Raw genomic sequence first — 27,343 nt, forward strand, 5'->3', positions numbered from 1 at the left:
TGGAAAATAGGGACACTTGGAGGGTCTGGAACAGAGCATATCCCCTCTGCCACAACCAGTAGCGGTTGTAATAATCAGGAATAATTGTGTAGGGTTCTTTCTGTTACCCATTTCCCCACGCTGGTTCTTGATATTTTAATTCGAACCCACTCTGCTTATTGCCTGCGCTAAGCCCTAGGGCAACCGAATCAATGATAAAGAAATTAAGTTTTACCGAGAATGTGCAGAGTGTTTTTCCTGTCACTACAGAAGACCCATAAGTTCTACCTCACTTGTTTGGGATTTCTGTCTACAGGTAAAAGGGCACGACTTCAAGGCAGGTCGTGGCACATGTGAACCCTCTCACCTCAACTGATCACTCATCTGCTCTCTAGCCAGTTGAACATGCCAATACCTAGCGGTTTGTGTGACTCATAAGGAGGGTTAAAAAAAGGATGTCTAACTTCCCTTTATTAGCAGAAAACGAAGCGTCCAGCAGTTCACTTCACAATTCATTTAAAAGTGTTGTTGGCAAGCTCATGAGAAGGAAACTTGCAGTTGACCTTGCTGAATCCAAAGTTATTCTTGTCAACCAAGGAAGCCCCCCCCCCCCTTTTTAAAGAAGAAACCTGAAGGCTTCAGGATTCAGGTAAGTCAAAAACTATTTTCTGAAAGAAACCAAGAAATCCTGTTTCAATGTCTTCATGACATCCCACAATCTCCCACCTCACTTTTACACCCGGAAGGAGCACAGGTAGCTGGGAGCGAAACTAAGATAGGTTCTTTGCACCTCTAAAAATGTTGAAGACAAATCATTACTAATTACAAAGTTATTGATGTGATATAATCCAGCAACTCAGGAAATCTTTAGCAAATAACTCGGTGTTTCCCTCCCCCTTTTCCTTTTGCTTCTCTGTGCATTGAATAAATGAAACTTTTAACAAGAACAATCCGATCCTCGTTCCCAGCTTACCTCACCGCTCTCGGTTTGAAAGAACTTTTAAAAATGTCAGTAATTGTGTATTTTCATTCTGGTCCCTCTCTCTTCTTTAACTTCCAACCTTATTCCCCCATGCCAAGTCACACATTTTCGCTTTTAATGTGAAGCTGGCAGGCATGCCATTTTAGCCTCTCATTTTTAAAGCATTAAAAAAGTAAGTAAGAAAGAAAAAAACTCAAAAGGCAGCTGGATTGAACAAATTCATGGTGTCTCTTGGGGCCAAGACTCCTCTTTTCTCTTATTGATGGCGCTCGTGCATCTGCCGGAGTTACCTGACGGGCAGAAATTTAACAAGGAAAGCTACACCTGTTGAATTTCTCTGACTGATGGGACTGTTAAAGGCAAGTGAGTCCATCGGGCAGGGTGGGCAAGCTGACTACCTTCCTTGTGAATTTCATGTTCTTTCTTCCAAATCAGCCTTTATCTTACAGTGGTATCTCGGGTTAAGAACTTAATTCGTTCTGGAGGTCTGTTCTTAACCTGAAACTGTTCTTAACCTGAGGTACCACTTTAGCTAATGGGGCCTCCTGCTGCTGCCGCACCGCTGGCGCATGATTTCTGTTCTCATCCTGAGGCAAAGTTCTTAACCTGAGGTACTATATCTGGGTTAGTGGAGTCTGTAACCTGAAGCATCAGTAACCCAAGGTACCACTGTATTAGTGTTTAAAGGTAAACGTATAGGGACCCCTGACCATTAGGTCCAGTCGTGGCAGACTCTGGGGTTGCGGCGCTCATCTCGCTTTATTGGCCGAGGGAGCCGGCGTACAGCTTCCGGGTCATGTGGCCAGCATGACTAAGCCGCTTCTGGCAAACCAGAGCAGAGCACGGAAACGCCGTTTACCTTCCTGCCAGAGCGATACCTATTTATCTACTTGCACTTTGATGTGCTTTTGAACTGCTAGGTTGGCAGGAGCAGGGACCGAGCAACAGGAGCTCACCCCATCACAGGGATTCAAACCGCCAACCTTCTGATCAGCAAGTCCTAGACTCTGTGGTTAACCCACAGCGCCAGCCGCGTCCCTGTATTAGTGTTTACATCAGCCTATAAACAGGACCAGCCCAGGCAGATTTTTGTAACCCTGTTGCCTGTACGCATTTTGTAGCACATGGACAGCTTGAAAGAAAAGCCACATCCTTTCTTAATTGAGAAATGCTTCTCTGCGCTGTCAGTGACCTGGTGGTCAGGGCTGGCCTCATATTTGGCTGCCTGAAGCACAGGCCAAGATGGCGCCTGCTCCTTTCCATGTGGTGTAGCCAACCTGACAGAAGGTGAAGTGTAATTCAACACTGGGGATGATGGGGCAGCATCCTTCACTGCACCTCAAGGCAGCAGGAGAGCTCAGTGGGGAACAGGACAGGGTGTGAGGCACCACTGCTTCCCTCTACCTAATAGTAGGGCTGGCACTTTTCACTTTTTTTCTGCTGACTGTCCTTTTAGGGATTTCCTTCTCTCTTCCACCTTCAACATTTACAGACACAAAATCTGCTTTCAATCACAATGAGGAATATAGAACTCCCTTTCATTTTTTTATTGCCTCCTTTTCCTCCTCCCTCTCCTCCTCTCTCCTTTTCCTCCTCCCTCTCCTCCTCTCTTCTTTTTCTTCTCCTTCTCTTCATCCTCCTCCTCCTCCTCCTTCTTGTTCTTCATTCTTCTTCTTTTGACCTCCATTCTGTGTTTCCTCCACCTCCTCTCACTGTGTAAAGTAATTTCTAACTGGGTTGTTAAGCCCCCCCTTTTCTTTTTGCTCCAGAGCTTTCTCCCCTGAAAACCCACCCTTTAAAGCTCAATCGGAACAAATGTCAGTCCACAGAAAACCCAAATTGATGTTTGCTCCAATTCAGCTTTAAAGAGCAGGTTTTTGCAAGGAAAGCTTTTTTGGGGAGGGGTAACTGTTTGCACACAGAACGTTAAAGCACAGTAAGTATGGATAAGCCCTTAGTTATTTAGCATTTGCTGATCTTCATACTCAGCTGTTAGCACTATGCTTTCTATTTTTTTCTGTTGTGGCTTGCTGTATTTACGGTTTAAATTTATTGCTGCTTTAATGTGTTCTGTAACCTGCCCTGGAGTTTGATAATGAAAGGCAGTATATACATATTGTAAATAAATAAAGACCAGTTGAGCGATCACTTAATTACAAGCAGGACGGCAGCCTATAAAACAACAGCAACACTTCAGTACTTTGCCAGCCTTAGATTTCACCACTGGCAGCATGTGCAAGTGAGGTGATCACCACACGCTTAGGGAAGTGGTTTTCTTCAACCAAAACTCCTTCAAAGTTAGCAGGAAAAAAAAAATACTGGGAGGAAAACCACTTTGCATGCAACCTGGGCCTCAGAATACAGCCTTCAAAATGGTTTGTAAATGTTGTTTGGGAGAGCGTTCTCTCACTCTTTTTCTGAAAGCCTAAGGCCTAACACACTGCCCAGTTCCACAGACAACTTCAAATACTAGTTTGGGGCTGCAATTTGAGGAGCGCCCAAGAACCAGATGTGCCCTGAGAATTGAAAAGTTGCAGGTATTACAGCACCAGGGCCAGCCTAAAATATTTTGCTGCGTGAAGCAAAAAACCAAAATGGTGCCCCCCCCATGGCAGTTGACGCTTACTTCAACTGTGGGGATGGGACAGCAGTCATATTCACACTGTGCATTTGGTTTTCCTCAAAGAATCCTGGGAACTATAGTTTGCTAAGGGGACTGGGAATTGTAGCTCTGTGAGGGGTAAACTACAGTTCTTGGGATTCTTTGAGGGGGGGGAGCCATGGGTTTAAAATGTATGCTGCAGATATTACCTTCACAATTCTAACCCTCACAACTATCCTGTGAGGTAGGCTCAAGGGAGAGGCAATGATTGGGCCATAGTCACTGACTTGCACCTTAGCCTCCCAGGTTGTAATACAACACTCGAACTACTTTACCCCACTGGCTATCCTGTTTTAATAAAAATAAAATAATTCCGTTCCTTCCTTACAGGTTGTAAGCTGTCTTCCTGTCTTCCTGCTGTTGTGTCTCAGCGTCCTCCAATCTGTGGGGATAAAAAATGTTTAAGCGGTTGACCAAGCAGCTTATAAAAGAGCTGGGCTCAGACAGGAGGCTGATACCTGTGACTAGCCAGGTACTCACCGATAGCTTCCAGCCTCTCTCTCTGGTGACTAAAGAGCAATCCAGGTTTCCTTGGAATACGCGGAAGTATTCCCCAAGCCCTTTCAAGCTGGCGGATGTGCTCGAGAAAGGAGCAGAGGTGGAAATAGGTATGTTGTTTTTCGTATAATTTAGTAGGCATTTATTAGGGTCCGTGGGGCCAGGAGCAATACAGTGGCTTACTAGAAACCATGTCCAGACCAGGGTGCATACCAAAGCTTAGGGGAGACTTTTTTCCTGTTTAACAACTGCGACAAGCAACCCAGGAATGGGATCTAGAATTCAAGCCAAATCAGAGCATTATAGAAGAAGAAGAAGAAGAAGAAGAAGAAGAAGAAGAAGAAGAAGAAGAAGAAGAAGAAGAAGGAGGAGGAGGAGGAGGAGGAGGAGGAGGAGGAGGAGGAGTAGTTTGGATTTGACATCCCGCTTTATCACTACCCGAAGGAGTCTCAAAGCGGCTAACATTCTCCTTTCCCTTCCTCCCCCACAACAAACACTCTGTGAGGAGAGTGGGGCTGAGAGACTTCAAAGAAGTATGACTAGCCCAAGGTCACCTAGCAGCTGCATGTGGAGGAGTGGAGATGTGAACCCGGTTCACCAGATTACAAGACTACCGCTCTTAACCACTACACCACACTGGCTCATAGAGCTGGAGAGGCTCTTGTCCCAGACAGACAATGAAGATTTGCTATTTGCTTACGCATGGCTTATGTAGGCTCCGTTTGGGGTTTAGACCGGAAAGTTGTGCATGCCTCGTCTGAAGGTGTTCACACTTCCATGCACACACATTTGAAGTAGCCCTCCATGGACATTGAAATTTCATGGCTGGGGTGTCTGGGAGGCGACAAAAGAGATTTAAGGTGTTTGGATTTGTGGTTTAGCTATTCAGCGGGCCATGCTTCAAACTCGCATACCCAATATGAACTATGGATCCCGGTTCTGGTTTGCATGGAAAGTGGTTTGTAGTAATGATAGTGAAGTATAGGTGGGTTCCCATGAGGCAAGACACAAGTGATACCAGGAAGAACATTTACTGAATTAACAGAACTAGACAACAGGGGCAAAACAACTGCTTATATACATTTCTGAAAGCCTGGGCCACTCCCATTCCCAACGCGATTGGCTGTCTAAACCTCCAAGCTGCAAATCATAACTCAGAGTTTAAGGGCCAATGGCAGAGGTCCAAAACCTGAAATGTTCTGGGATTGGATATCACATATTGAATCAGAACACAGGGGCTCAGAATCCTTAGTCCAGGCTCAGGCAAACACAGACCACTGAATGCACAACGGATAGTTTGTCCAATTCAGACATAATGGCAAACCATAGGTATTTGGCATCAGGGAGCAGAAAGGATCTATGTTAACCTTGCCCCCGGCAGATCACTCCTCCCCATATCTATTCCGGTAAGCAACAAAGACACACCTGCTAAGAAGGTAGCACTTCTAGCTGCTCCACCCTCCTGCCAAGCAACTTCTTCCAGTAAGGAAGGAAACAAAGTGGACTAGGAGGGGAGAGAATGGGAGGATGAATTGCATAAACCCAATGGGTTTGGTCGTTACATACAGATCCCTTTCAAGGAAGCAGAGGTAGGAGCCACATAGTATAACAGTTCAATGCCGTCAAGAGAACCTGCTGTTCTGGCTCTGTAATTAGAAGAAGGGTGATAGCATCTGCCTGTACATATGATTTGATTATTGTGAACCTCTTTGAGAATCATCAGGAATGTGGAATGTGGTGGTTAAAGAAATAAATCTGACCGAAGTGTTTTGAATGTGGGGTTTTGTTGTGCTTTCCCCAGAACTGAAACATTCCGAACCACTTCTGTTTTCTGCAAACATCTGCCACAAATCTGGAGCAAAACTGAACCTCAAGATACAGACTGCCGCAGTGGATATCGGCGGCTTGGGCTCGGCCTGCTTGTCTTCCTCTCTGGTGGCTGTGAGGAAAACCTATGTAGACACCAGGGAGCTGTGGTGAGCAGGGCTTTGCAGGGTGCTTGGGAAGGGGAGAAGTCGACCAGGCTTGTTGGCCATTGCCTTTTTTGGTTTCTGCAAATGGAGAGCCTTCTCTTGCACCGCAAAAGGAGACTGGAGCTGCTCCAGGAAGCTGACTTTGGGTGTCACCAAGAGCTGCAGAGTAGGACAGAGAAATGGATCAGGCCCACATTCATTCTCACATCCACACTGCACATCGCCCCTGCAAAGAACCCTGAGAACTGTAGTTCATAGAGCTACAGTTCCCAGCACCCTTAGCAAACTACAATTCCCAGGATTTGTTGGGGGATTGCCATGTGCTTTAAATGCGCACCAAATAGGCAGTGGGTGTTGGGCACCCTGTCTTCTAAACTGTCTTTCAGTGAAACTTTTCACACCATGACTGTACCAGGCTCCCTCTGAACAGGAAGGATCACAGAATAGGAATAGCCTGGCAGTCCTTATGAGGGCAGCTAGCACTATGGAGCTCATCTGAAGCACCATTTCTCACTGCAACCTGGCATGAAGGTAAAGGTAAAGGGACCCCTGACCATTAGGTCCAGTCTTAGCCGACTCTTGGGTTGCGGCGCCTATTTCGCTTTATTGGCTGAGGGAGCCAGCGTACAGCTTCCGGGTCATGTGGCCAGCATGACTAAGCCACTTCCGGCAAACCAGAGCAGCACACGGAAACCGTTTACCTTCCCGCCAGAGCGGTACCTATTTATCTACTTGCACTTTTTGGCGTGCTTTTGAACTGCTAGATTGGCAGGAGCAGGGATTGACAACGGGAGCTCACCCCATCGCAGGGATTCGAACCGCCGACCTTCTGATTGGCAAGCCCTAGGCTCTGTAGTTTAATCCACAGCGCCACCCGCGTCCCTGCAACCTGGCATACCCAACATTAAATGACAAAGCAAGGTGAAAGCAAAAAAGATGAAAGTTCCCACGTGGAAAGGAACAAGCAAAAGCTGCAACAGCAGCTCAGTACAAATAGAATCTGTTTTTGCTAAGAGGGCTTAAGACTTAACTGCAGCCCCAACAGTGTCCACTAGAGGACAGTCAAGGATAGAAGAAAGAAAGCAGCCTTGAGTTAGGATTCCTTGAGTTGGGACTTGAGTTACACACTCCTTGCAGAATCTGCTACAATCCTTGCCTTGTCTCTGGAATGCTCACTCTCCTCACTTTCAAGGATTTATTCATTTCATAAAATGTATACATTGCTTGATTGTAAAACACACACACACACACACACACACACACACACACACCAACCAACCATCAAAACAGTATACAAAAAAGGAAAACAATAAAACCAAGGAAAAAAATTACAACCCTCCTTTAAAGCATGCAAAAATTAAAATACTAAAACATATTACAATGACCTCAACTTTCTGAGCATCCGGGTAGCAGTGGTGTAGCGGGGGTTGCCGGTGCCTGGGGTGGAACAAATACTGTGCAGTTGTGGACTGGGCAGTTGTGGGGGAGGCATGCGCATTAAGATGATGCTTTTAGTCTTGAAGTAAAACTGCCAGGAAGGTCACATGGAAAGCGGACAGGGAGACACACCATGTTGTCCTTTGCCTCAGCAAGCAAATTGTCTTGGGCAGGATCCGGGGGTGGGGTCTGGGAAAGTGCCACATCGCTGGGAAACTTTTGCTCTGTAGCCCTTCCCAGAGTGGCCCTCATGAGGGGCGCAGAAGCCCCCCGGTTCTTTCCTCACTCAGCAAGAACCCTGAATGCTTAGGAGCCATTGCAATGTACCTCCCTGTTGCTTTCAGGAAAATGGTGCCATCCCTCAGTCTTCTCCAGCAACTCTACCCCAAGCTGCATTTCTATGTTGTGACGGAGGCTTTCGAGATAATGGAGCCGCTTCTGATTGAGGAGACTGTCCAAGCAGGCGGCAAGGGAACGGTGACAGCAGCGGAAATATTGACGATACAGGTTTGTGGCCTTTAGCTTTGTGGTTTCTCCCTCTTCTCTCTCTCTCTGTCTCCCACAACTCCCCATTTGTGGAATGCTCTCCCCAGGGAAGCTTGCCTGGCGCCTTCATTACAGGTCTTTAGGCGCCAGGCAACAAAGTGTCTCTAGGTAGTTGCACCTGTTCTGTCAAATGCCCTCCTCTCAGATGCTTTTTCGTAGACATCTGAAGGCAGACCTGTTTGGGGAAACTTTTAATGTTTGATGTGTTTGTTGTGTCCCTTTATTTTTAGTTGGAAGCTGCCCAGAGAGACTGGGGTAACCCAGTCAGATGGGTGGGAAACAAACAAACAAACAAAATGTTGTTGTTACCAGGTAATTGGCTGATTAAACGATCAAACTATGACCTTTTATAAGTGCTTGTGAGAGGGGGGTTGTTGCTATGTCTTTTGTGTTCTCATTTCGTATTTTTATTGCCCTTTGATCTTCAAATGAAGGGCAGTATACAAATTGAAATAATAATAATAATAATAATAATAATAATAATAATAATAATAATAATAACAACCACAAGAACAACAACTGTCTGCACACAGGGCCTGAGCACAACAGTGAAGAAGAATGCAATGCTGATCCCCCGGGGCACAGTGCTGGCCTACGTGGTTGAGAAGCTCCAAACCTATGACGAAGAACTGGGTGAGTGAAATGAGTTGTCTGTACAGATTGAGACGGGGGTAGTTTCCACACAGAATGTGAAAGCATCTTGAGCCAGGATGGCGAACCTACGGCCCTCCAGTTGTTGGATTCCAACTCCTTTCAGCCCCAGACAACATGATGGGACTTATAGTCCAGCACCTGGAGGTTCCACAGTCTCTGCCCTCTTGATGATCTAGAGAGCAGCTCTCTCATTTTTAAATGGTCAGGGCTATCAGCGCCCCTTCCACTAGTAGCATGAAGCTTCCAGCAGGTTGTCCATGAGTCAATTCACCCTGCAACGGAGTGAGAAAATGATTGTCAAGTGGGATGCCAAGAAGCAGATAAACAAGAAGAGTTCTTACCAAGTAATTTATTCAGTATTCACAGAGAGAGAGAAAGGAATGCAGTCTCTCTTAGATGATGGCGTTGCTCCAAGTAAAGTCCCACCCCCTCAGTCCCTCCTATTCTACATCACCCCTGAGCCTGCTGATCTGTGCTTTCTGCCTCTGAGCTTTCTGTTCTGCTATTCTCAAGGCATGCTGGGTCCTGGGGGGGGGGTCTGGAATGCTTTCTAGACACACTGAGTCTGTCAGCTGTCTTTCCCCTAGTGCTTCTTCTTCTTCCTGCTCCCCTCCCAATATTTCCCAGCTTCTCCACTCTGCAGCCTCTGAACTATGACCTTCTGCAAACCACTGTTCTAAATCTATACTGTCTCCCTCTTCTCCGGGAAGTGGAGGGCGGGGTGGGGCGAACTTCACCATCCCTCCTCTTTGGACCAGTCCCTGACAGTGATGCTTTTGGTGTGCAGAACCACAGGAATTGGAGAGCTTGCTGGGTGGTGTGATAACAACTGGTGTGTGAGGCATCTACCTGTAGTTAAACAGTTCAGCACCGCAGGTTGCCCCCGAGTCACTCTGAGACCATGGAAGACATGAAGAACTCGATTCTGCAATCCTTTCCTGATCATTTCTTCGTTTTCTTTCCAGTTTTGCTCTGCCAGCGGCTTCAAACAAAGTTGGTTTCCTCACTCACGTATGATGGTATGTGTGAGACTGTTATTTATAATTTACACATAATAATGCACTCAAAATGTATGGCGCTTTGCGGAATAATGTAAGCGAAACAAAAAGAGACAGAGAGGACTCTGTCTTGATAATTTTCCAGTATGAATGTCCAAAGTAGGCAGAATAAGAAGGAGGTGAGGGAACAGAGGAAAAGGTGTGCAAAGATTACTAGAGTGGCTAAATTAGCACCGCACAGCACTATTAAATTTCCCCCACCTGATGGGTTTCACAGTGTTTTCTGCTCCAGCTCTTCACATCAACACGGCTTCGTTAGTGTCAGATTCATTTCTGCTCATGCACACATGAAGGGGGGGCGTTTAACAGGGCGGGGATGTCTTTGCCCTGTGCCAGGTGTTCACACCTTGGCTAGAGATGAATTAGGAACAGCTTACGGACTCTAGTTGGTGTGAAGCTGGTTTGAGAAACAGGGACTCAACCCGTAGTGTTCTATTGAAAAGGTCCAGGGTGCATAATGAGTTTTGGATGATGCGTGAACCCAGCACTTGGAAACGCAGTGAGTGCACAGTGAACACAGCTTTAGCTAACATGAATTCCAAGTGGGTATTTTTAAGCCAGTATTTTTTAATTTCTCTCTCCTTCTCCCTTTAGCATTCCAGGATGAGCTGGGCTCCTCACTAACAGGCAAGTGGCCTTCTGTTGCTTTCTGATTTCGCGCCTGCATTCTGCCTGTCCCCATCCTGCAGATCTTTCCCACCAGAGACCAGCAAATTCCTTCCATAGCTCCATGGCAGAACATCTGTTTTCCATGCGGGAGGTTCCACGTTCAGTCCCTAGCATCTCCTGGTAGGAATGGGAAATAAGTGATCTACTGCCAGTCAGTAGGTCTGGCTCAGTATAATAAAAATTGTAGAATCACAGAATCGTAGGGTTGGAAGGGATCCCGGGGGTCATCTAGTCCAGCCCCCTGAAATGCAAGGATCTCAACTAGATCATACATGACAAGTGGCATCCAACTGCTGTTTAAAATCCTCCAAGGGAGGAGAGTCCACCACTGCTCGTGGGAGGATGCTCCACTGTCAAACAGCTCTTAATGTCAGAAAGTTCTTCCTGATGTTTACTCAGAATCTCCTTTCCCGTATCTTGAAGCCACTGGTTCAGGTCCTAACATCTGGAGCAGGAGAAAACAAGCTTTGCTCCATCCTCCAAGTGACAGCTCCTTAGATATTTGAAGGTGTCTGTTACATCTCCTCTCAGTCTCCTCTTCTCTGTGCTAAACATACCCACCTCCCTCAACCATTCCTCCTAAGGCTTGGTTGCCAGACCCTTGGTCATCTTGGTCACCCTCAAATGGACATGTTCCAGCACATCAATATCCTTCTTTAATTGCGGTGCCCAGAACTGGACACAGTTCTCCAGGTGTGGTCTATGTTCCTCTTGCTCCTCTCAAAGCTGAACCCAGCTGAAATTAGCTCCCGCTGCCTCTGAAACTCAGCGCCATACTATTCATTTAAGCTATTTATGTATCGCTGGAATATCTAAGCAATGTGCCCTAACAAGCACTTTTAACAGAGAGGCTGGTTATGGTAAGTGGCCCATCATAAACCAGCCTCAGTCCTCAAAGGCAAAGCCACCTCCTCTCTTAGATCAGGGGTGGCGGAGCTGTTGAACCTGTGTGTTATCAGAAGCGCCGTAGTCCAAATTATGCTAACCATCTTGACTGCAACCTTTAGCTGTCCAGCAAGTGAAAGACGCCGTCAAAGAGGCATATGAACCGCTGGCACTCTTGAGCCAGCCTTTGAAGAAGCAGCTTCTGGAATCCTTCGAAGTTTTGCTGCAGGACGGAGAAGTCGCTTCCACTGTCCAGTCAATGGTTCGTCACTTTTCTCACCTGCCCGATAGCTCATATACTGTGCTATTCTGCTGCATGTAGGTGTAGACCAGGGTTTCCCAAGCTTGGGTCTCCAGCTGTTTGTGGACTACAGTTCCCATTGTCCCTGACTGCTGGTCCTGCTAGCTAAGGATGATGGGAGTTGTAGTCCACAAACGGCTGGAGGCTCAAGCTTGGGAAACCCTAGTGTGGACACAGACTAAATCTGTAAATGCCAGGGATGGAGAACCTGTGACCCACCAGACGGGGGCTGGGGGGGGGATGTAGACAAAATGGGAACTGCCGCTTTGCCCTGCTGCCACCACTGACCTGCTCATGCCACTGCTGGCTTAGAAGCAGCACCATCTGTGCAAATTTGGGGGAAGGGTTTGCAAATTTCGGGTAAGGATTTTGCCCCAGATGGATGCAATCTTGCCCAAAATCGGTGCTGCTGGGGGCGGTGCTTCTCCACCACTGGTGTTGGCTGGGCAGGTGGGACACTCATTGGCATGCCACCTGTGGGCATCTGCCACCTGAAGCAGCAGCCTCACTCACCCTGCCTGCTGGCTGGGCCAGCTCTGCCTCTAGATGTTGTTGGACTACAACTCCTATCATTCCTAACTATTAGCCATGCTAGCTGGGGCAGATGGGAGCTGGAGTCAAGCAACACCTGCAGGTTCTTCTTCACAGCAGATATGTACCCTTCCAGTGTCTATTTCAGTCTCAGCGCTTGTTCCGGGAAGCTGCTACCAAAGTATCTTCTTCCTCGAGCTTCCAGCCTGTCTGTTCCAAGATCCTGGCTTTACCCAAACTTATCCACTCAGTCTCTGCACCTAATCACATTGCTTATCTTCCCAGAAGTCCTTAATTGGAACTTAGCAGCAAATATGCATCTCGGCTCTGGGGGGAAAAGAAAAGAAAGGCATTGGTAGCTAAGGGCTCTGCTATATGCGGCAGCTGTCCATTTTCACCCCTGTTGACTGACCAATTGCTATAATTTCCCATCAGCTGGAGCTTTCTATGGCAGGAAACAGTGTCGATCACTCCATGCTGGAGTCCCTGAATGAGGAACACCGACCTTCTGTGGAAAAGCTGCTTTCCTATTTAGGGATTTCTCAAGACACGGAGAGTGCGAAAAACCAAGATCTCTGGGGACCAGTCAACTTCCTTTGTTCTTCTCTAGATGGTATGGAAAACACTTATTGGTTGGGTGTGTCTGCTTGGCTTCCCCAAGGCAAGAGGGGTTGGTGGATAGTTTTTGCACCTTCATTGCAAGCCTTTAAGCCAGGCATACATAAGCAAACTCGGCCCTCCAGATGTTTTGGGACTACAACTCCCATGATCCCTAGCTAACAGGACCAGTAGTCAGGAATGATGGGAACTGTAGTCCCAAAACATCGGGAGGGCCGAGTTTGCCTATGCCTGCTCTAAGTCATCCATCCAGACCTGTCTGTTCTGGATAACTTTGCGCATGTCTGTGTAAAAGATGCTACCATCCAGATGTGACAGTATTGCTCCATTTATCATGTCTTGGGATTTGTGTTCACAGACTTGGACTATGAGATGCTACCACTGCTGGATACCATCCTGGAGAAGAAGAAAATGGCCCAGCAGCTGGAGATGGTGAGGCCCTTCCGGGTTAACTCCTTCCATGTAGTTTTTTTAAAATAATAATAATAATAATAATAATAATAATAATAATAATAATAATAATAATTTTAAGGAAAAGATCAACATTCATGCCTGGGAGGTATTCATTTGCTCTTCCCTCACCCTTTACATCAGGACGATTTTCCCTTAAGCGTTTTAACATTTTGTTATGGCCACTGGCTGTCTCTTTCTTGGTCATCCACTCTGTCCAAGATGGTTGATCTTTCCTCATTGGGGAAGGGACAGTTAGGAAGAACGTAAAAGATCTTTCTGGAGTATTTTGAATCAGAGTTTGGGTGAGGTGACTTCTCCCTAGCTACGGTGAGGTGAATGTGTATGTGTGAAGAAACAAGAAAGCAGGCTGGGAACAGACTAAAGAGAAGTCTATCAGTGGCTACTAGTCCCTATGGTTGTATGTTACCTCATATATTACAGGTAGCCTTGTGGCAGGAAGGGAAACGGCGTTTCCGTGTGCTCTGGCTTCCATCATGGTGTTCCGTTGTGCCAGAAGCGGTTTAGTCATGCTGGCCACACGACCTTGAAAGCTGTCTGTGGACAAACGCCGGCTCCCTCAGCCTGAAAGCGAGATGAGTGCCGCAACCCCATAGTCGCCTTTGACTGGACTTAACCGTCCAGGGGTCCTTTACCTTTTACCTTTACAGTGGTACCTCAGGTTACATACGCTTCAGGTTACATACACTTCAGGTTACAGACTCCGCTAACCCAGAAATAGTGCTTCAGGTTAAGAACTTTGCTTCAGGATGAGAATAGAAATTGTGCTCTGGTGGTGCGGCGGCAGCAGGAGGCCCCAATAGCTAAAGTGGTGCTTCAGATTAAGAACAGTTTCAGGTTAAGAATGGACCTCTGGAACAAATTAAGTACTTAACCTGAGGTACCACTGTATATTACCTCAGTAGCTGAGGCAGTATGTCAGTTACTAAGAATCCAAAATGGGAGTGTGTTTTTGTGCTCAAATTCTGCTTTGGGGCTTTCCACAGGCATCTGGTTGGTCACTGTGAAAACAGGGTGGTGGACTAGACAGAATTTTTGTCCAGCAGGGCTTTTCTCACGTCGTCTTCAGTTACTGCCCTCTCCCACAATTCATCCCGGAAATTGTACCCTGCTGTATCTGTGAGCACTTGCGCGCCCAAGGAAGGCGATTACTGCTCATATGCCAGAGGAAGGGGCAGGTGTCAATTGGCCCTTTCACTCATTTTGTCCCACTCTCTCTCTCTTTTTTACACCAAAAGATGGATGGCATTTTGGAGTGGATTCTTTTTGGCGACGAAGGCAGCGATTTCGAGATTCCACACCATTCCTTGAAGAACGAAGAAATTCACCTGGCCATTGAGATGCTGCAAACTTGTGGGCTGGATTTGGAAGCTGGGAAAGACTCCACCGTCTGTCTGTGGAGCAACGAAGCCCGTTCAGAACTGGCTGCTCTGTACTCCAGCTTGTATGCCCTGCAGATCCTAAGTGGGTGAAGCAGGAAGTAAAACAGATCCTAAGAAGGCAAATCTTTCCCCCTGTTGCAAGGGGGGTCAGCTGGGCTGAGGTCTTAATGTGTAAAGCCCTGAACAGCACTCAGTGCTTCCACCCTTTTGAGCCCGTCCAGTTCTGAATTGGCTGGTGCTTCCTGCTTCTCCGCTTGTGGAATGGAGTGATTGGAAGACCACAAGAAGTAGCAAATGGTTTGCACTAGGCTGCTGGGGAGTGGTTTGCCATCCCAGTTACCATCCTAGCCTTTATGGTTTTCCATCTTCTGATGTGTCTTTGTGAAATCCAGCCACATGGCCCAGATGCCAGACCAAGATGGCACATGAGGTCCTCAAATCATCAAATGCATGATTCTTGCAGGAACCTTGGAAATATTTGTTGACAAGGTTCTTCCACTTGGCAACCCAGTCATGTGGGCAGCATATAAATATCATCATCATCATCATCACCATCATTATTAGGAGGGGTATTTGGTCCAAAGGCCACATGTAACATTAATACAAATGTGGAGGCTTCCTGTTTCACAAGAAACTGCAGCTATTCGACAACTAGAGTGTAACCCTAAACTATGATTATCCTAAGACTTTTCAGAAGAGTGTTATACGGCCTCAGTGGTCCAGCTTCTGTATGGCAATACACTGTTGGAAGTGGGAGGAGCCAAATTCTCAGCTGCTGAGTTCAAAATTAGGAATAAATTCCCTTGAAACGAGGATCACAAATTGTGACTATTAAGACACTCAGGATGCCTAGAGACTAGTATCATTCAGGTGTTTTTGTTGGGATCAATATTTAATTTTGGAGATGCCTTAGTTTTGCTTTATTGGTATTATGTTTCCACATATTTATTGTTAGCTATTTATTGTTAGATCTTATTATGAATTATGTGCTTAATTTTATTGTATATTTACTAGACATTCCATGGTGGAGGTAAATACAGTGCTACCGTTTCTATGTCTTTCTTTGACTCTCGTTTGAACCCATGATTGGAGCGGAAAACGATGAAATAACAAGTCTTAGGATCCACTCTCCATTTTTCTCATTTTGTTTTTATTTAGCAGGATTTTGCTCCATAGTTTTTAATCCGTATATTTGTACACGGCTGGCAGACCACTGCATTGTTTGGGCTGTAGCTCCCAGGGTCACAGGCCACTGCGAACCAAATGGGCAAACGTCATATTGGGGAAATGAAGCCATCTAATGGGTTATTAGTCATTATATTCTTGCAACAATCAAGATTATATATCTACCTCTCCATGCACACACATACAAAACATATACACAAAGGACCAAGTGCAACAGCATTGCAAGCGCTTGTCTAATCTTTGCAATTAAGGGAAACATTTATTTACAATTCCAAGTTATTTGTTGAATGGCCACTCCCACATCTTGCAACACTGCATATATTCCACCAATTCATCAGGTTTTTTTGTTTTTCTTGTTACTATTTTTGCTGCCAAACTTCCAGTGCTCATTTGTTATCTTTAACATCAAATCCTTGTTGTAACAGTGACAGTGGGAAGCAAAGCAATTTTCACAGGATGGGAATTACAAATAGCAGGGGTACCTTGGTTGTTGAACTTAATCTGTTCTGGGAGTCCATTCGACTTCCAAGACTGTTCGAAAACCAAAGCGCAGCTTCCAATTGGCTGCAGGAGCTTCCTACACTCAACCGGAAGCCGCGTCGGAAGTTTGGCTTCCAAAAAACGTTTGCAAACCAGAACACTTACTTCTGGGTTTGCAGCGTTCAGGAGCTGATTTGTTCAGGAGCCAAGTCATTTGACAACCAAGGTACCACTGTACAATTAAGAACTCAGTCCAATGGTAGGCACATATAACAGCTAAGGCTGCTTTCACCCAGGGGTGCCATCTCCTGGGGGCCAGGCCCTCTTGGACACACACCCCAATATTTTTGGGGGGTGGCCAGGCCCCCACTATGTTCAAAAGCAGTAGAGGAGGAGGTCAGGTGTGGAGCCAAGTGCAGCATGGCTTTAGCAGCTGCTTCCTTCTCCTGTTGCTGCCACAGAGGGGAAGGAGCAAGGAAGCAGCCCCTAGCCCAGGCATAGGCAAACTCGGCCCTCCAGATGTTTTGAGACTACAATTCCCACCATCCCTGACCACTGGTCCTGTTCGCTAGGGATGATGGGAGTTGTAGTCCCCAAACATCTGGAGGGCCAAGTTTGCCTATGCCTGCCCTAGCCGGTCACAGTATCAGGTAGAGGAGGAGCTTCAGTCATTGAAGCCATGCAGCCACTGTCTTTGGCTCCACCCCCGGCTCCTCCAACATCCTGATGTCACGAGCACAACATCAGGATGGCACACCCATGACGTCATGCACCACATGATGTGCCCCCCTTCAGAAGCTGGCACCTCTGCTTTCACCCTTCTCCAAATGTCGCTACACTATTTGTATTTACATGTGTGCAGAAGGAATAAAAATACTTTCAGGATAAATATTTCAATAGTATTTTGAGAGGTTTTTGGTTGGGCAATGTGCTGCAGAAACGAATTGGGGTTGTTGTTGTTTTTTGCCAAAGTGGCACTGACCTAAAATAGACAGATTCACCCATCCCTGTTTCTTAAAAGAGCAATTGCACCTCTGTGCTTTTGAGGTTGCGGAGGAGGTGTTCTCTCAACCTCAAAAAGCTGTGCTCGAAGAGCCCTTATATCGCTTGATTTAATAGGAGAAATCAAGTGGGCATTCATTGCTGGGTGATCTGAGCCCGACCTCTCTCAGCCTCAGTAGCTACCTTGCAGAGCTGTGATAATAAATGAGGAGCAACCGTCCCAAAGCCATGTGTGCCATCCCAAACACTTTGGAGGAGGGTGGTGAGGGTGGTGGGAATAGATAGATAATAAAACAAATACCGCAGCAATTTGCACAGTCGCTGTGGGCGATGTCGTTTTTCCCAAATCCTGGCCGGCAGCTGTCCAGCCGAGTGACTTGTAAACTGTGGTCTACGTAATGGATTGCAGGGGCATTCTGAAACTCATGTTTCATGATGTACTGCTGCCTACGGAAGAACTCTTCCACGAGCGATTGGGCCTAAAACATACAATTAAGTCAGAAAAACACAACAATGTGCATGTTGACTGGATGCATCAATGTTACATATTTCCCAACGCATAACAAGAGGGGCTTATTCCTTCTCACTTCCTTGCCCTTGCCAGTGCATTGTATAGCAACCATTCTCTCCCCACTTCATTACATAAAGGAGCAAGTTTTTAGTCCCCATAAATTGTGCACTAACATTTGAAAATGCCTGCAGAAGGCCCCTCTAGTGTTCAAACGTCTATGCTGTTTGAAGTTGCTTGCTCCCTGCACTTTTAAAGGATAGCAATGGGCTATTTGAAGCATTTCACACCACTGCAGTGCATGTCATGAGGAGCGGCATCCGCTGAAATCACCCTCCCACTTCAGGATAAAAACCGAAGGTGCAGGAACCCTGGCCTCTGACTTTAGGGTTATGGCTGCTCCCTTTAATTTCTCCAGCCAGTGTTTATCCCCTCCTTTTCCTGTTGGCACTGCCAGCCTCATTGTTCAGTAGGCTGTCATGGCAGCCATGCTTCTTGGTAATACTGGGCATGTGCTAATGGTAGAGGGTGTCCCTTGATACTGGTAGGGCAGGCCAGGGAGACCAGGAGGAGGTGGAACCAGAGCCAAAGATAGGCAGAGCCAAGTAATTCTAGTTTGGTTCCCACCCTGCTCCTTGCTGAGTTCTGCCAGGGCAGTGCTGAAACCAACAGCCAGGGCCATCCCCTCAACTGGATGCATGTAAAGAGACAGACAGGTAGGCGCTGGCAGAGGGCAGATTGAGGTTAAAGGGATAATAATAATAATAATAATAATAATAATAATAATAATAATAATAATATTTATTTATACCCCGCCCTCCCCAGCCATGGCCGGGCTCAGAGCGGCTTACAAGCAATAATAAAAACAAGATGAATGATTACAACTTAAAAACAAAAATAAAATACAACATTAAAATAATGGAACATTAAAATATTAAAATGTAGCCTCATTGCAGGAGGAGAAGGAAAAGAAAAAAGAGAGGGAGGGAGGGAATCAAATTGGCTCCAAGCCAAAGGCCAGGCAGAACAACTCTGTCTTACAGGCCCTGCGGAAAGAAATCAGATCCTGCAGGGCCCTGGTCTCATGAGGCAGAGCGTTCCACCAGGCTGGAGCCAGAGTTGAAAAGGCCCTGGCTCTGGTTGAAGCCAATCTAACTTCCTTAGGGCCTGGGACCACTAGGGTGTTGTTATTTATGGACTTTGAGGCTCTCCGTGGGGCATACCAGGAGAGGCGGTCCCGTAGGTATGAGGGTCCTAGGCCGTGAAGGGCTTTAAAGGTCAAAAGCAGCACCTTAAATCTGACCCTGTACTCCACCGGGAGCCAGTGCAGCTTGAAAAGCACTGGGTGAATATGCTCCCATGGCAGAGACCTCATGAGGAGCCTTGCTGCAGCATTCTGTACCCGCTGGAGTTTCTGGGACAGCTTCAAGGGCAGCCCTGCGTAGAGCGAATTACAGTAGTCAAGCCTGGAGATGACCGTCACATGGATCACTGTGGCCAGGTCGGGGCGGGAAAGGTAAGGGACCTACTGCTTGATGCGGCGAAGGTGGAAAAATGTCGCCTTGGCTGTTGCTGTAACTTGCGCCTCCATGGAAAGGAGGGTAGTGCCCCATTTACCCTAATGGACTAACCACAAGGGGGGGGGGTGCGTTCAAAGCAGTTAGCCAAAAAAAGAGAAAAAGGACAACTGCAGCAGCGGATGTGCAGAACAGTTATTGATCCAAGCACTGCCAGTTGGGGAGAGGGGGCACTTTCCTATCTCCACCCCCAAAAACCTAACTTTGAGAGCAATCCGAACCCAAGATACTGCAATAGAGTACACAGTGTACAAAGGAGGCTATATGCCAAGGAGTAGGGAAAGGTATTTTACGTTTTGTAGGCTGCTCTGAGCCTCTATTCCCTCTCTCCCAACTCACTTATCTCGTTAGCATTTTGGAATGTATAACTGTTCAATATTCCTGTTCAGAATTTTTTTTGAAAAGAACTCCGACCTTTTGAACACGGTTGTTGGTCACATCTTCACAGTCAGAGGCCATCTTGCCACAGATAAGTTCCCAGCCAGGGGCAAATGGACTCACTAAAAGGCAAAGAAATACAACTGCCTGCTGATGAAAATCCATTTTTCTGTTAATTGTGCCTAAAGAATCACCAAAGACAGGATTTTTACACTCATTCCCAAGCCTTATTTACTCACAATTAAACCTGGGCGATTGGAATGGAATTTGCTTCCAGGAAAGGTTGCTTAGGACTGCAGCTGCAAAGGCTGCCTTCTTTAAAGCTATACTAGCTCTGCCTTGTTCAGGAGTGTTATTAGAAAAGGACGGACAATCCAGGAGACACATCACCTGTCTTATAGTTCCATCTTTGGGCCAGGAAGCGGGGGGAGGGAATAAACCCCAAACCCTAAGCTCTTAAAGTGATGGGTGAAGCAAGCAACAGAAGGAAGAAGGAATGTGGCTTCAGTTATACTATAACCAAGTACCATGGACAGCGACAGAAGGCCTGGCCTATGGCAGTGGCTTTCAAACTTTCTATCTTGTGAGAAGACTTTTGCCATTGATTTCTCTGCCATTAAACCCCAGGGCCTTGCAGCAAATTCTGGGGCATGTTCTGTGCTGCAGGCAGCTCTCATGATGTCGTTTGGGCCTTCACTTTGCCCCGTGTGAGCCCATGTGAACCAAGACCCAACCCTCTCTGGTGGCTGCATATTGCAAGGAAGTTCAGTGGAGGTATGCAAGAGACCATTCAGGAAGCTTGTGTACTGTCAGAAAGACAGGGCACTTTCTCTTCTGATAAGAGATAAAATGCCCTTTAGGGAAACTCTCTAAAGGCCAGTCAGGGGGATCTTTTATCTCTGATCTTAGCACCAAACAACATAACACTAAAATTGGAAATAAATCCTCTGCCTGCTGTTTAAGAGTAAAAGGCAGCATTTCCCCCTTTTATTCCTAAAGAACAGGCAGAGGGCCTATTTCAATGCTGTGGTGTTTGGTGCTAAGATTGGAGATAGAATATCCCTCTGACGGATCTTTAGAGATCCTCTCTAAGTATCTAGCTCTATGTGGATCATCCCACCACTGTTTCCCCATTGGCCAAAGGCCATGGTGACAAAACAGAACCACCCCTCTTCTGTTACCTTGAAAAACAATGAACAGCTCATCTTCTAGCCCATGTTTTGGTCGCTTGACAGAAAAGCATCTGTAGGACGTCTCGCTGATACGACACGTCAGGTGGGAAATCAGATTGTTCAAGATCTTATTTAGCTCTTGAAAGAATTGATGATTTGTTGTTAGACGGCACTCTTTGGTCGTAAAGTGAACAGCCATTCGATACGTGTAATCTGGTTCCCGATATGCTTTAAAAGATGGGGGTGAGAGGAGAAATGTGTGTGACTCTAAATGGTATGCACTATCATCTGCTGTTGTTGCTAACCATATTTATCTATTTATAAAGCACCTACCGCAACTACGATTTGTACAGAAAACAAAAGACCCAGGCTCTTTTCTCTCAGGCTTGTGGTGTAAATTGATCTATTGTTTTCAGGCCTCGGTCAATGTATTTGGGTTGTGATCTATGAATTGGCTACAATCTGACACCAGGTAAGCCACACCAGTAGAAGTGCTGCTGCTGTTTCTCTTTCTCACTTAAAGTTTATTTCCTTGGCCACTAAAAGTCAGGGAAGAAGCAGGGCACCTGGGACAAAATCCACGAACAACGGTCATGTTAGCACAACTGTGGTTTAGTATAATGTGCATGAGCTAGAATGAGCGTTCATGTGCTAATCCTTTCCTCTTCTCTTGCACAGCCAGGAGGAGTTTAAAGCTTCAGGTTTAAGTTAACCATGGCCTTTTCTCGACTGACGCACTGTGGTTAGCATTAACAAGCCAGCTTCAAACCATGGCTTGGGTGGTTGGCTTGTTTAAGTTCACTATAGTTACTCAGAACCATGGCTCCAGGACTGGGAAGCTGGATGGGGAGAGACATTAGAGGAGCATGCAAGCTCAAGGCTTGCTCAGGTTTGTCCCAACTCAGGCGCCTTGCATTAAAACTGTGAAGCGCCCTGAGACCTGCAGGTATAGGGCAGTATACAAATTTAATAAATAATAACAAATAATTAAAACTGTGGATTAGTATGACATGTGAACCAGCTCAGTTTCTGCATATTAGTAGTAAACGGGTGCTCTGGGGCACTTACATATAAGCAGTTAGTACAGAATCCCGGTTTAATTGCAGAGAAAGAGAAGCAGAAGAAAACCTGTACCCCCCCCCTCTCTCTGTGTGTGTGTGTGTGAGAGAGAGAGAGAGAGAGAGAGAGAGGGAGGGGAAGGGGGGAGAGAGAGAGGTGTTGGCTTGGCCAGCTCTTGTGCCTTTTATAGCGGGTTGATCTGTCAAAAGATGCCCAGGGAGCACCTTCCAGATAATGGAGATAAAGTACCTACCGGTGTCTGCAGATTCAGCTGCTGTTAAAGGCACAGGAGTAGGAGCTAACTGAAAAGCTGGCAACCCTAGTTGAGTCCTCAATTAGAGGACGGTGCATTTCTGAGTATCCAAACTTCTCTGGTATGTTGGGGCTTTTTGGAGGCTCAGAGCAGCCTGATTCAGCTCTAGGCAAGGCCTAGAGGAAGAGTTAGGAGGGCGCAGGCAAGACAGGACTTGCTTCTCTTACCATACACCATAAACCTATATGTCTTGAATATCTCTCGTTCTCCTTTCATGTCGGGCTGTAAAACTCTGTAAGAAAGTGTGCAAGTGTAAGATCCAGACAGGTGCTCTGTAAAACCGTGCACCATCAACTTTCCAGTAGCTGTGAGATTCACATAACTTTTCCCTAAAAGAAAGAAAGAAAGAAAGAAAGAAAGAAAGGTAAAGCCACGTCAACAGACATGCAACATACATGAGCCTAGAGAATCTGTGCTCTAAGGCAGCTGCAGGCATGCAAGGGATCTGGTGGGAGGAGTCCTACAATACATGCAAATGGCATCCTAATTTTGCTTTCTGTGCTGGGGCAGCTGCCACCATTAGAAGTCACTATTAGCGCAGATACCCAAATAAATGACCCTGTTTAACCATATAATAGGAAACCATATAATTTCCCAGCTGTCAATTTCAAAAGTGATTTGCCATGCGCCAGGGCAACTGAAAGTCAGGAAACACAAGCCCAATAACCTCTTGGGCAAATGGAAGTAGTTACACAGTTATTTGGATCCCAGCAGACAAGCACCTAATTTCTGTGCTACTCTGGCACTCTGGTTGTGGCACATTATGGTGTATGGGTGAATCCACCTCTCCATGTGGAGGGGGTGAGCTTGTAGCCCTGTCTTCAGGAGGGAGTTGAGCTAGAAAGCCTATTGATCCTTTCTATTGCAGGGGGTTGGACTAAATTACCCACGTGGTCCCTTCCAACTCTACAATTTCTGATTCTGCCAAAAAGGTAACTCACGTCTCAGGTTCAGTCCATCTGGCCCAATCCATAGGTAGTTGGGGTCTATGACTTCACTTTGTGAAAGTGACAAGTCCATGCACACTAGAAAGGGGCTGTCTCTGTGTACTTTGACATAGACATTCACTGCAGAAGAAGAAGATGTTGAAAAATGGTCATATCTTGAGCATAAGTAAAGATAAAGGTAAAGGACCCTGGACCAGGGCCGGATTTAGATGAAGAGAGGCCCTAGGTTACTCCACTTGTGAGACCCTTCCCCACCCCACCCCCACAACTAGAAGAAAATGGAAAAGTATTATAAACAAAAATGCATAAAATTAATACTGACAAACTTCTGCAATAACTGAACTTTGTAAACCTTTTGCGGTCTGGGCAGGCCGTGTTGTCCTCTTATATACCTGCTGGGATTGACAAGGCATCTGACCCTCACCTGAATCTCATAGCTCTCCTGTAGCTGCCTCTGATTAGTTCATTTAACTCTTGGCGGAAATAATTAGCATGTGCATGGAAGTTGCCAAACTAATTAACCAACTAGAAGGATTACTCTTAATAGCACCGGTTTTCCTATGACTTGATATTGCTGGATAGTTTTGATGACCAGCAAAAGCATTTTTAGTTTGCTTTCTGTTGCCACTCTGGAACTTTTCTTTATTAGTGCCACTTTGTTTTGTACGATTCCTTGCAAATGAAGGAAAACAACTTTTCTGCTTGTATATGTTGATAATATAATTTTGGTTACTGAGGGCAAACAAGGTTTTACAAAAACAAGATTGGGTGCAGGCCTGGCCAGGACATAGGCGTCCTGACTGTGACAAAGGTGACCTGTGTGCTTGCTTGCTTGCTTAACAGCTGTTGGGAACTTTAAGGTCCCTGCTCTCCCTTCTTATGTTCTTTGTACTGGACCTGGAGACTCCAATAGAGAGCATTCCATGTCAAGAAGGAGGGCAAGGGGGCACACTATCAAATGACAGGGCAGGAGCTACATGGAGCAGGGCCTCTTCACTGGTGGTGCCCATTGTATGTCTCGCTCTTCCCAGACCTGCTCTCTTTTGGCCTGTATTTTGGAGCTTTATAATTTAGGAAGACCATGGAAGAACTGGTTGACAAGTCTTATCAGCTGCTGACATATGAGCAGATTTTATTTGTTGCTATTCTGTGCTTCTGGTGCACCAGGGTTTACACCAGCGTAATAGAGTCGGCCAGGATGCCAGAAGGGATACAATTGATGAGCTTTCTTATTATCTGCACAGCAGGGGTGTTCAGTCAACAGTGCAAAGGCTGAGCTGAAGCATTCCCTGCTGGTTACCTGCTTTCAGCAATAGGGGTCGCTGTTTGGTAGTACCCAGTTGGTTAGCTGTCAGATTCTAGAGCTCCCTATTGGTGGCTCTTAAGTAATTCAAAAAAATACAGAATCCGTTCATAAAACACAGTGTTCTTTCATAAAGCAGTAACATAAATCTCCATTGCTACATATTGGGTGTATATTTCAGTGGTTGAACGTACAAGTTTATGGCCATGCTGTAGTGTAGTGCTTATGCGGCTTTGAATAAAAGGTGGCTGGGCTCATTCTCTCGGGGTTTGTGGGGGAAGAGGTGACAAAACTGATTTCCAGTAAGTGCCCCCCCCCCTTATTTCCATAACAAGTCCTTGAGTCTATACTCTGAATGGTGACACCAGGGACCTAGAAGGTGCAGAGCTTGTGAGTCCAACCCCTGCACAGTCTCATCAGGGCTGACCTTAAGGCAATTGGAGCAAGTGGGCCAAATTGGACCCTGTGGGCCGCTCCTAAGGGACCCCCTGCACCAGGGCAATCTAGATGGATTTTATTTATATCTATAAAATTTTGCAGACTTTGGCTGTTAAGTGGGGCCCTACAAAAAAATAATAATTCAAGTTGCGCCCCACTGCTTCAAATTGGGCCCCACTGGCTAGCCCTGAGTCTCATAGTTGCTGGGCCTGAGTTGCCCTGCCTTTGCATGAAGTCTTGGGTTTACAATTTTGGGAGAGGGAAGCCTGAGGCACTGGGGAGAGGGCAGGCTGGCGAGGCCCCCTAGATTTAGAGGCCCTTGGCTTCAGCCTACTTAGCCTATACATAAATCCAGCACTGCCCTGGACAGTTAAGTCCAGTCAAAGGCGACTATGGGGTTGTGGTGCTCATCTCGTTTTCAGGTTGAGGGAGCTGGCGTTTGTCCACAGACAGCTTTCTGGGTCATGTGGCCAGCATGACTAAACCACTTCTGGCGCAATGGAACACTGTGACGGAAGCCAGAGTGCACGGAAACACTGTTTACCTTACTGCCAAGGCAGTACCTATTTATCTATTTGCACTGGTGTGGTTTCGAACTGCTCATCCCATCGTGGGGATTCAAACCGCCAACCTTCCGATCGGCAAGCCCAAGAGGCTCAGTAGTTTAGATCTCTTTCAATAAAGTGACACAAACAGGATACGATGCTCCTTTTGAACTTCTAAGAATTATCTCTGCTCCTTTCATTGGTAAACAACAACAACACACACACTGTATTCCATGCACCGTCTTAATTTTAGAAATGGAAAAAATAAAATGTTACCTTTATGGTGGGTATTGCCATAAATGTAATTCTTTTTAACTGACGTAACAGAATACTGTTCTTTGCCCACTTCATTTTCGACTGTGGGGAAAATAAAATTATTTAATGATTAGGGCACATGGGATTGAACCACAGAGACCTGGGGTTAAATCTCAACTCACACGAAGCTTGCTCCATGACCTTGGACCAGTCAGTGCTCAGCCTACCCTTCCTCACAGAGTTGTTGTGAAGATAACAAGCACTACAATGCAATGCAAGCTGCCCTGAGCTAACTGGAGGAATAGTAGGGTCTGAATATGAAGTGAGGTTCAATCCCAATAAAATGAAGATGTTGGTAGGTGGTTTGTCTGATGGAAGAGGGTCTGGAACTGGAGCTCTTTGGGGCCACATGACCCACCTTACCTTACTCTGGAAGGACCACACAATCTATAGGAATAGGAGCAGGAAGCAGATGGAAGTCCTTGTGTGGTGTTGTGGGGGCGGGGGGCGGGCAGTGGCTCTGCATCTGCTGCAAGCAGCAGGACTTCTTGCACCAGCCCTGCGAATGTGGCCAGCTGCAAGGACAGGACAGGCCTCCTACACCTCTCAGAATGGCGTAGGAAGAGGGAATTTCATCAGATGGCGCTTGCGTGGTAAGCCACCCTAACGTTCTACCCAAAATACTTGATGTGGCACACAAGTTGGCTCCAGCAGAATGAGAATGAGTCATATTGAAGGGCATAGAAGAAGCCAGCACCTTGGAGAATTTTTTGCCTGCAAAACCTGCCACAATAAATGTGTCCATCTTTAAGGTGCCGCAACAAGACCCATTTTGGTTGCTTTTTGCAATAGACTTAATTACAGTGGTTCCTCAGGTTACATACGCTTCAGGTTACAGACTCTGCTAACCCAGAAATAGTACCTCGGGTTAAGAACTTTGCTTCAGGATAAGAACAGAAATTGTGCTCCAGCGGTGCGGCGGCAGCAGGAGGCCCCATTAGCTAAAGTGGTGCTTCAGGTTAAGAACAGTTTCAGGTTAAGAACGGACCTCCGGAATGAATTAAGTACGTAACCAGAGGTACCACTGTATATGTAATGGTTCCCCCCATCCCACCCAGTTTCTGTACCCTCTGTGAGAAGGCTAGGCCTGAGAACCACCAAGGGGCGGACCCAAGCGATGCTCATTGGCCGGTTGGTCCCGCCCCCTGGGGAATCCCGGTACCCAGACCTGGATAACATTGGCCGATCCATTGTAAAATGGATGTCAGTTACCTTGGGTCAAGGCCATGAGAGCATTCAGCATGACCCCCATTGTGAGGAGAAGGTGGGGGGCGATGTACAGGGGAAGGGGCGACCAACCACTGCCGCCTTGCATGGTGCAATGGAGAGTCCATCCTTTTCTGCTACTCTGGCCCTCTCAGCCTTCTGTCCATAAGGGGAGGAGAAGGGGGAAACAAAGGGAGATAACCCTCCTGCGTCCAGTCGGCGTTCCAACTGTCAAGCCAACAGACTTGTCAACTTGTCTTTCTAGTAAC

The 27,343-nt window shown here is 46.5% G+C and overlaps 2 protein-coding genes across 4 annotated transcripts; one reads left to right on the plus strand and one right to left on the minus strand.

Moving 5' to 3' along the window:
• Positions 1-230: 230 nt before the first annotated feature.
• Positions 231-15,777, plus strand: LOC308572536 (gasdermin-A3-like). 2 transcript variants are annotated; one of them, XM_081168690.1, is made up of 11 exons: positions 231-628; positions 3,954-4,231; positions 5,923-6,097; positions 7,876-8,038; positions 8,611-8,710; positions 9,697-9,750; positions 10,384-10,416; positions 11,466-11,605; positions 12,611-12,788; positions 13,152-13,225; positions 14,503-15,777. In XM_081168690.1, exons 2-11 carry the CDS (start codon positions 4,021-4,023, stop codon positions 14,734-14,736), a joined length of 1,362 nt encoding a protein of 453 aa, XP_081024816.1. In that variant the 5' UTR covers positions 231-628; positions 3,954-4,020; the 3' UTR covers positions 14,737-15,777. The 2 variants fall into 2 exon arrangements, with proteins under 2 accessions (XP_081024816.1, XP_081024817.1); XM_081168691.1 differs by lacking the exon at positions 231-628 and having other exon boundaries at positions 3,774-4,231.
• ZPBP2 (zona pellucida binding protein 2) lies at positions 15,776-27,316 on the minus strand. 2 transcript variants are annotated; one of them, XM_081168708.1, is made up of 8 exons: positions 27,081-27,316; positions 25,830-25,910; positions 23,262-23,387; positions 22,488-22,649; positions 20,958-21,176; positions 19,813-19,898; positions 17,615-17,792; positions 15,776-15,898 (listed from the first exon to the last, which is right to left on the minus strand). In XM_081168708.1, the coding sequence occupies exons 1-8, from the start codon at positions 27,181-27,183 to the stop codon at positions 15,801-15,803; spliced, it is 1,053 nt and encodes a 350-aa protein (XP_081024834.1). In that variant the 5' UTR covers positions 27,184-27,316; the 3' UTR covers positions 15,776-15,800. The 2 variants fall into 2 exon arrangements, with proteins under 2 accessions (XP_081024834.1, XP_081024835.1); XM_081168709.1 differs by having other exon boundaries at positions 27,177-27,315.
• Positions 27,317-27,343: the final 27 nt, after the last annotated feature.

The sequence above is a fragment of the Podarcis bocagei genome (assembly GCF_964188305.1).
Source record: "Podarcis bocagei genome assembly, chromosome: 13".
Classification (NCBI taxonomy): domain Eukaryota; kingdom Metazoa; phylum Chordata; class Lepidosauria; order Squamata; family Lacertidae; genus Podarcis; species Podarcis bocagei.

Bases quoted from the DNA above. Each gene is read 5' to 3' on its own strand.
- LOC308572536 (XM_081168690.1), top strand. From the start codon at position 4,021: ATGTTTAAGCGGTTGACCAAGCAGCTTATAAAAGAGCTGGGCTCAGAC. The intron at 4,232-5,922 runs GTATGTTGTTTT...TGCTTTCCCCAG, and splicing joins AGGAGCAGAGGTGGAAATAG to AACTGAAACATTCCGAACCA. The intron at 8,711-9,696 runs GTGAGTGAAATG...TTTTCTTTCCAG, and splicing joins AACCTATGACGAAGAACTGG to TTTTGCTCTGCCAGCGGCTT.
- ZPBP2 (XM_081168708.1), bottom strand. From the start codon at position 27,183: ATGCAAGGCGGCAGTGGTTGGTCGCCCCTTCCCCTGTACATCGCCCCC. The intron at 25,911-27,080 runs GTAACTGACATC...TTTTCCCCACAG, and splicing joins TCTCATGGCCTTGACCCAAG to TCGAAAATGAAGTGGGCAAA. The intron at 19,899-20,957 runs GTAACAGAAGAG...TTTGCCTTTTAG, and splicing joins GCTGTTCATTGTTTTTCAAG to TGAGTCCATTTGCCCCTGGC.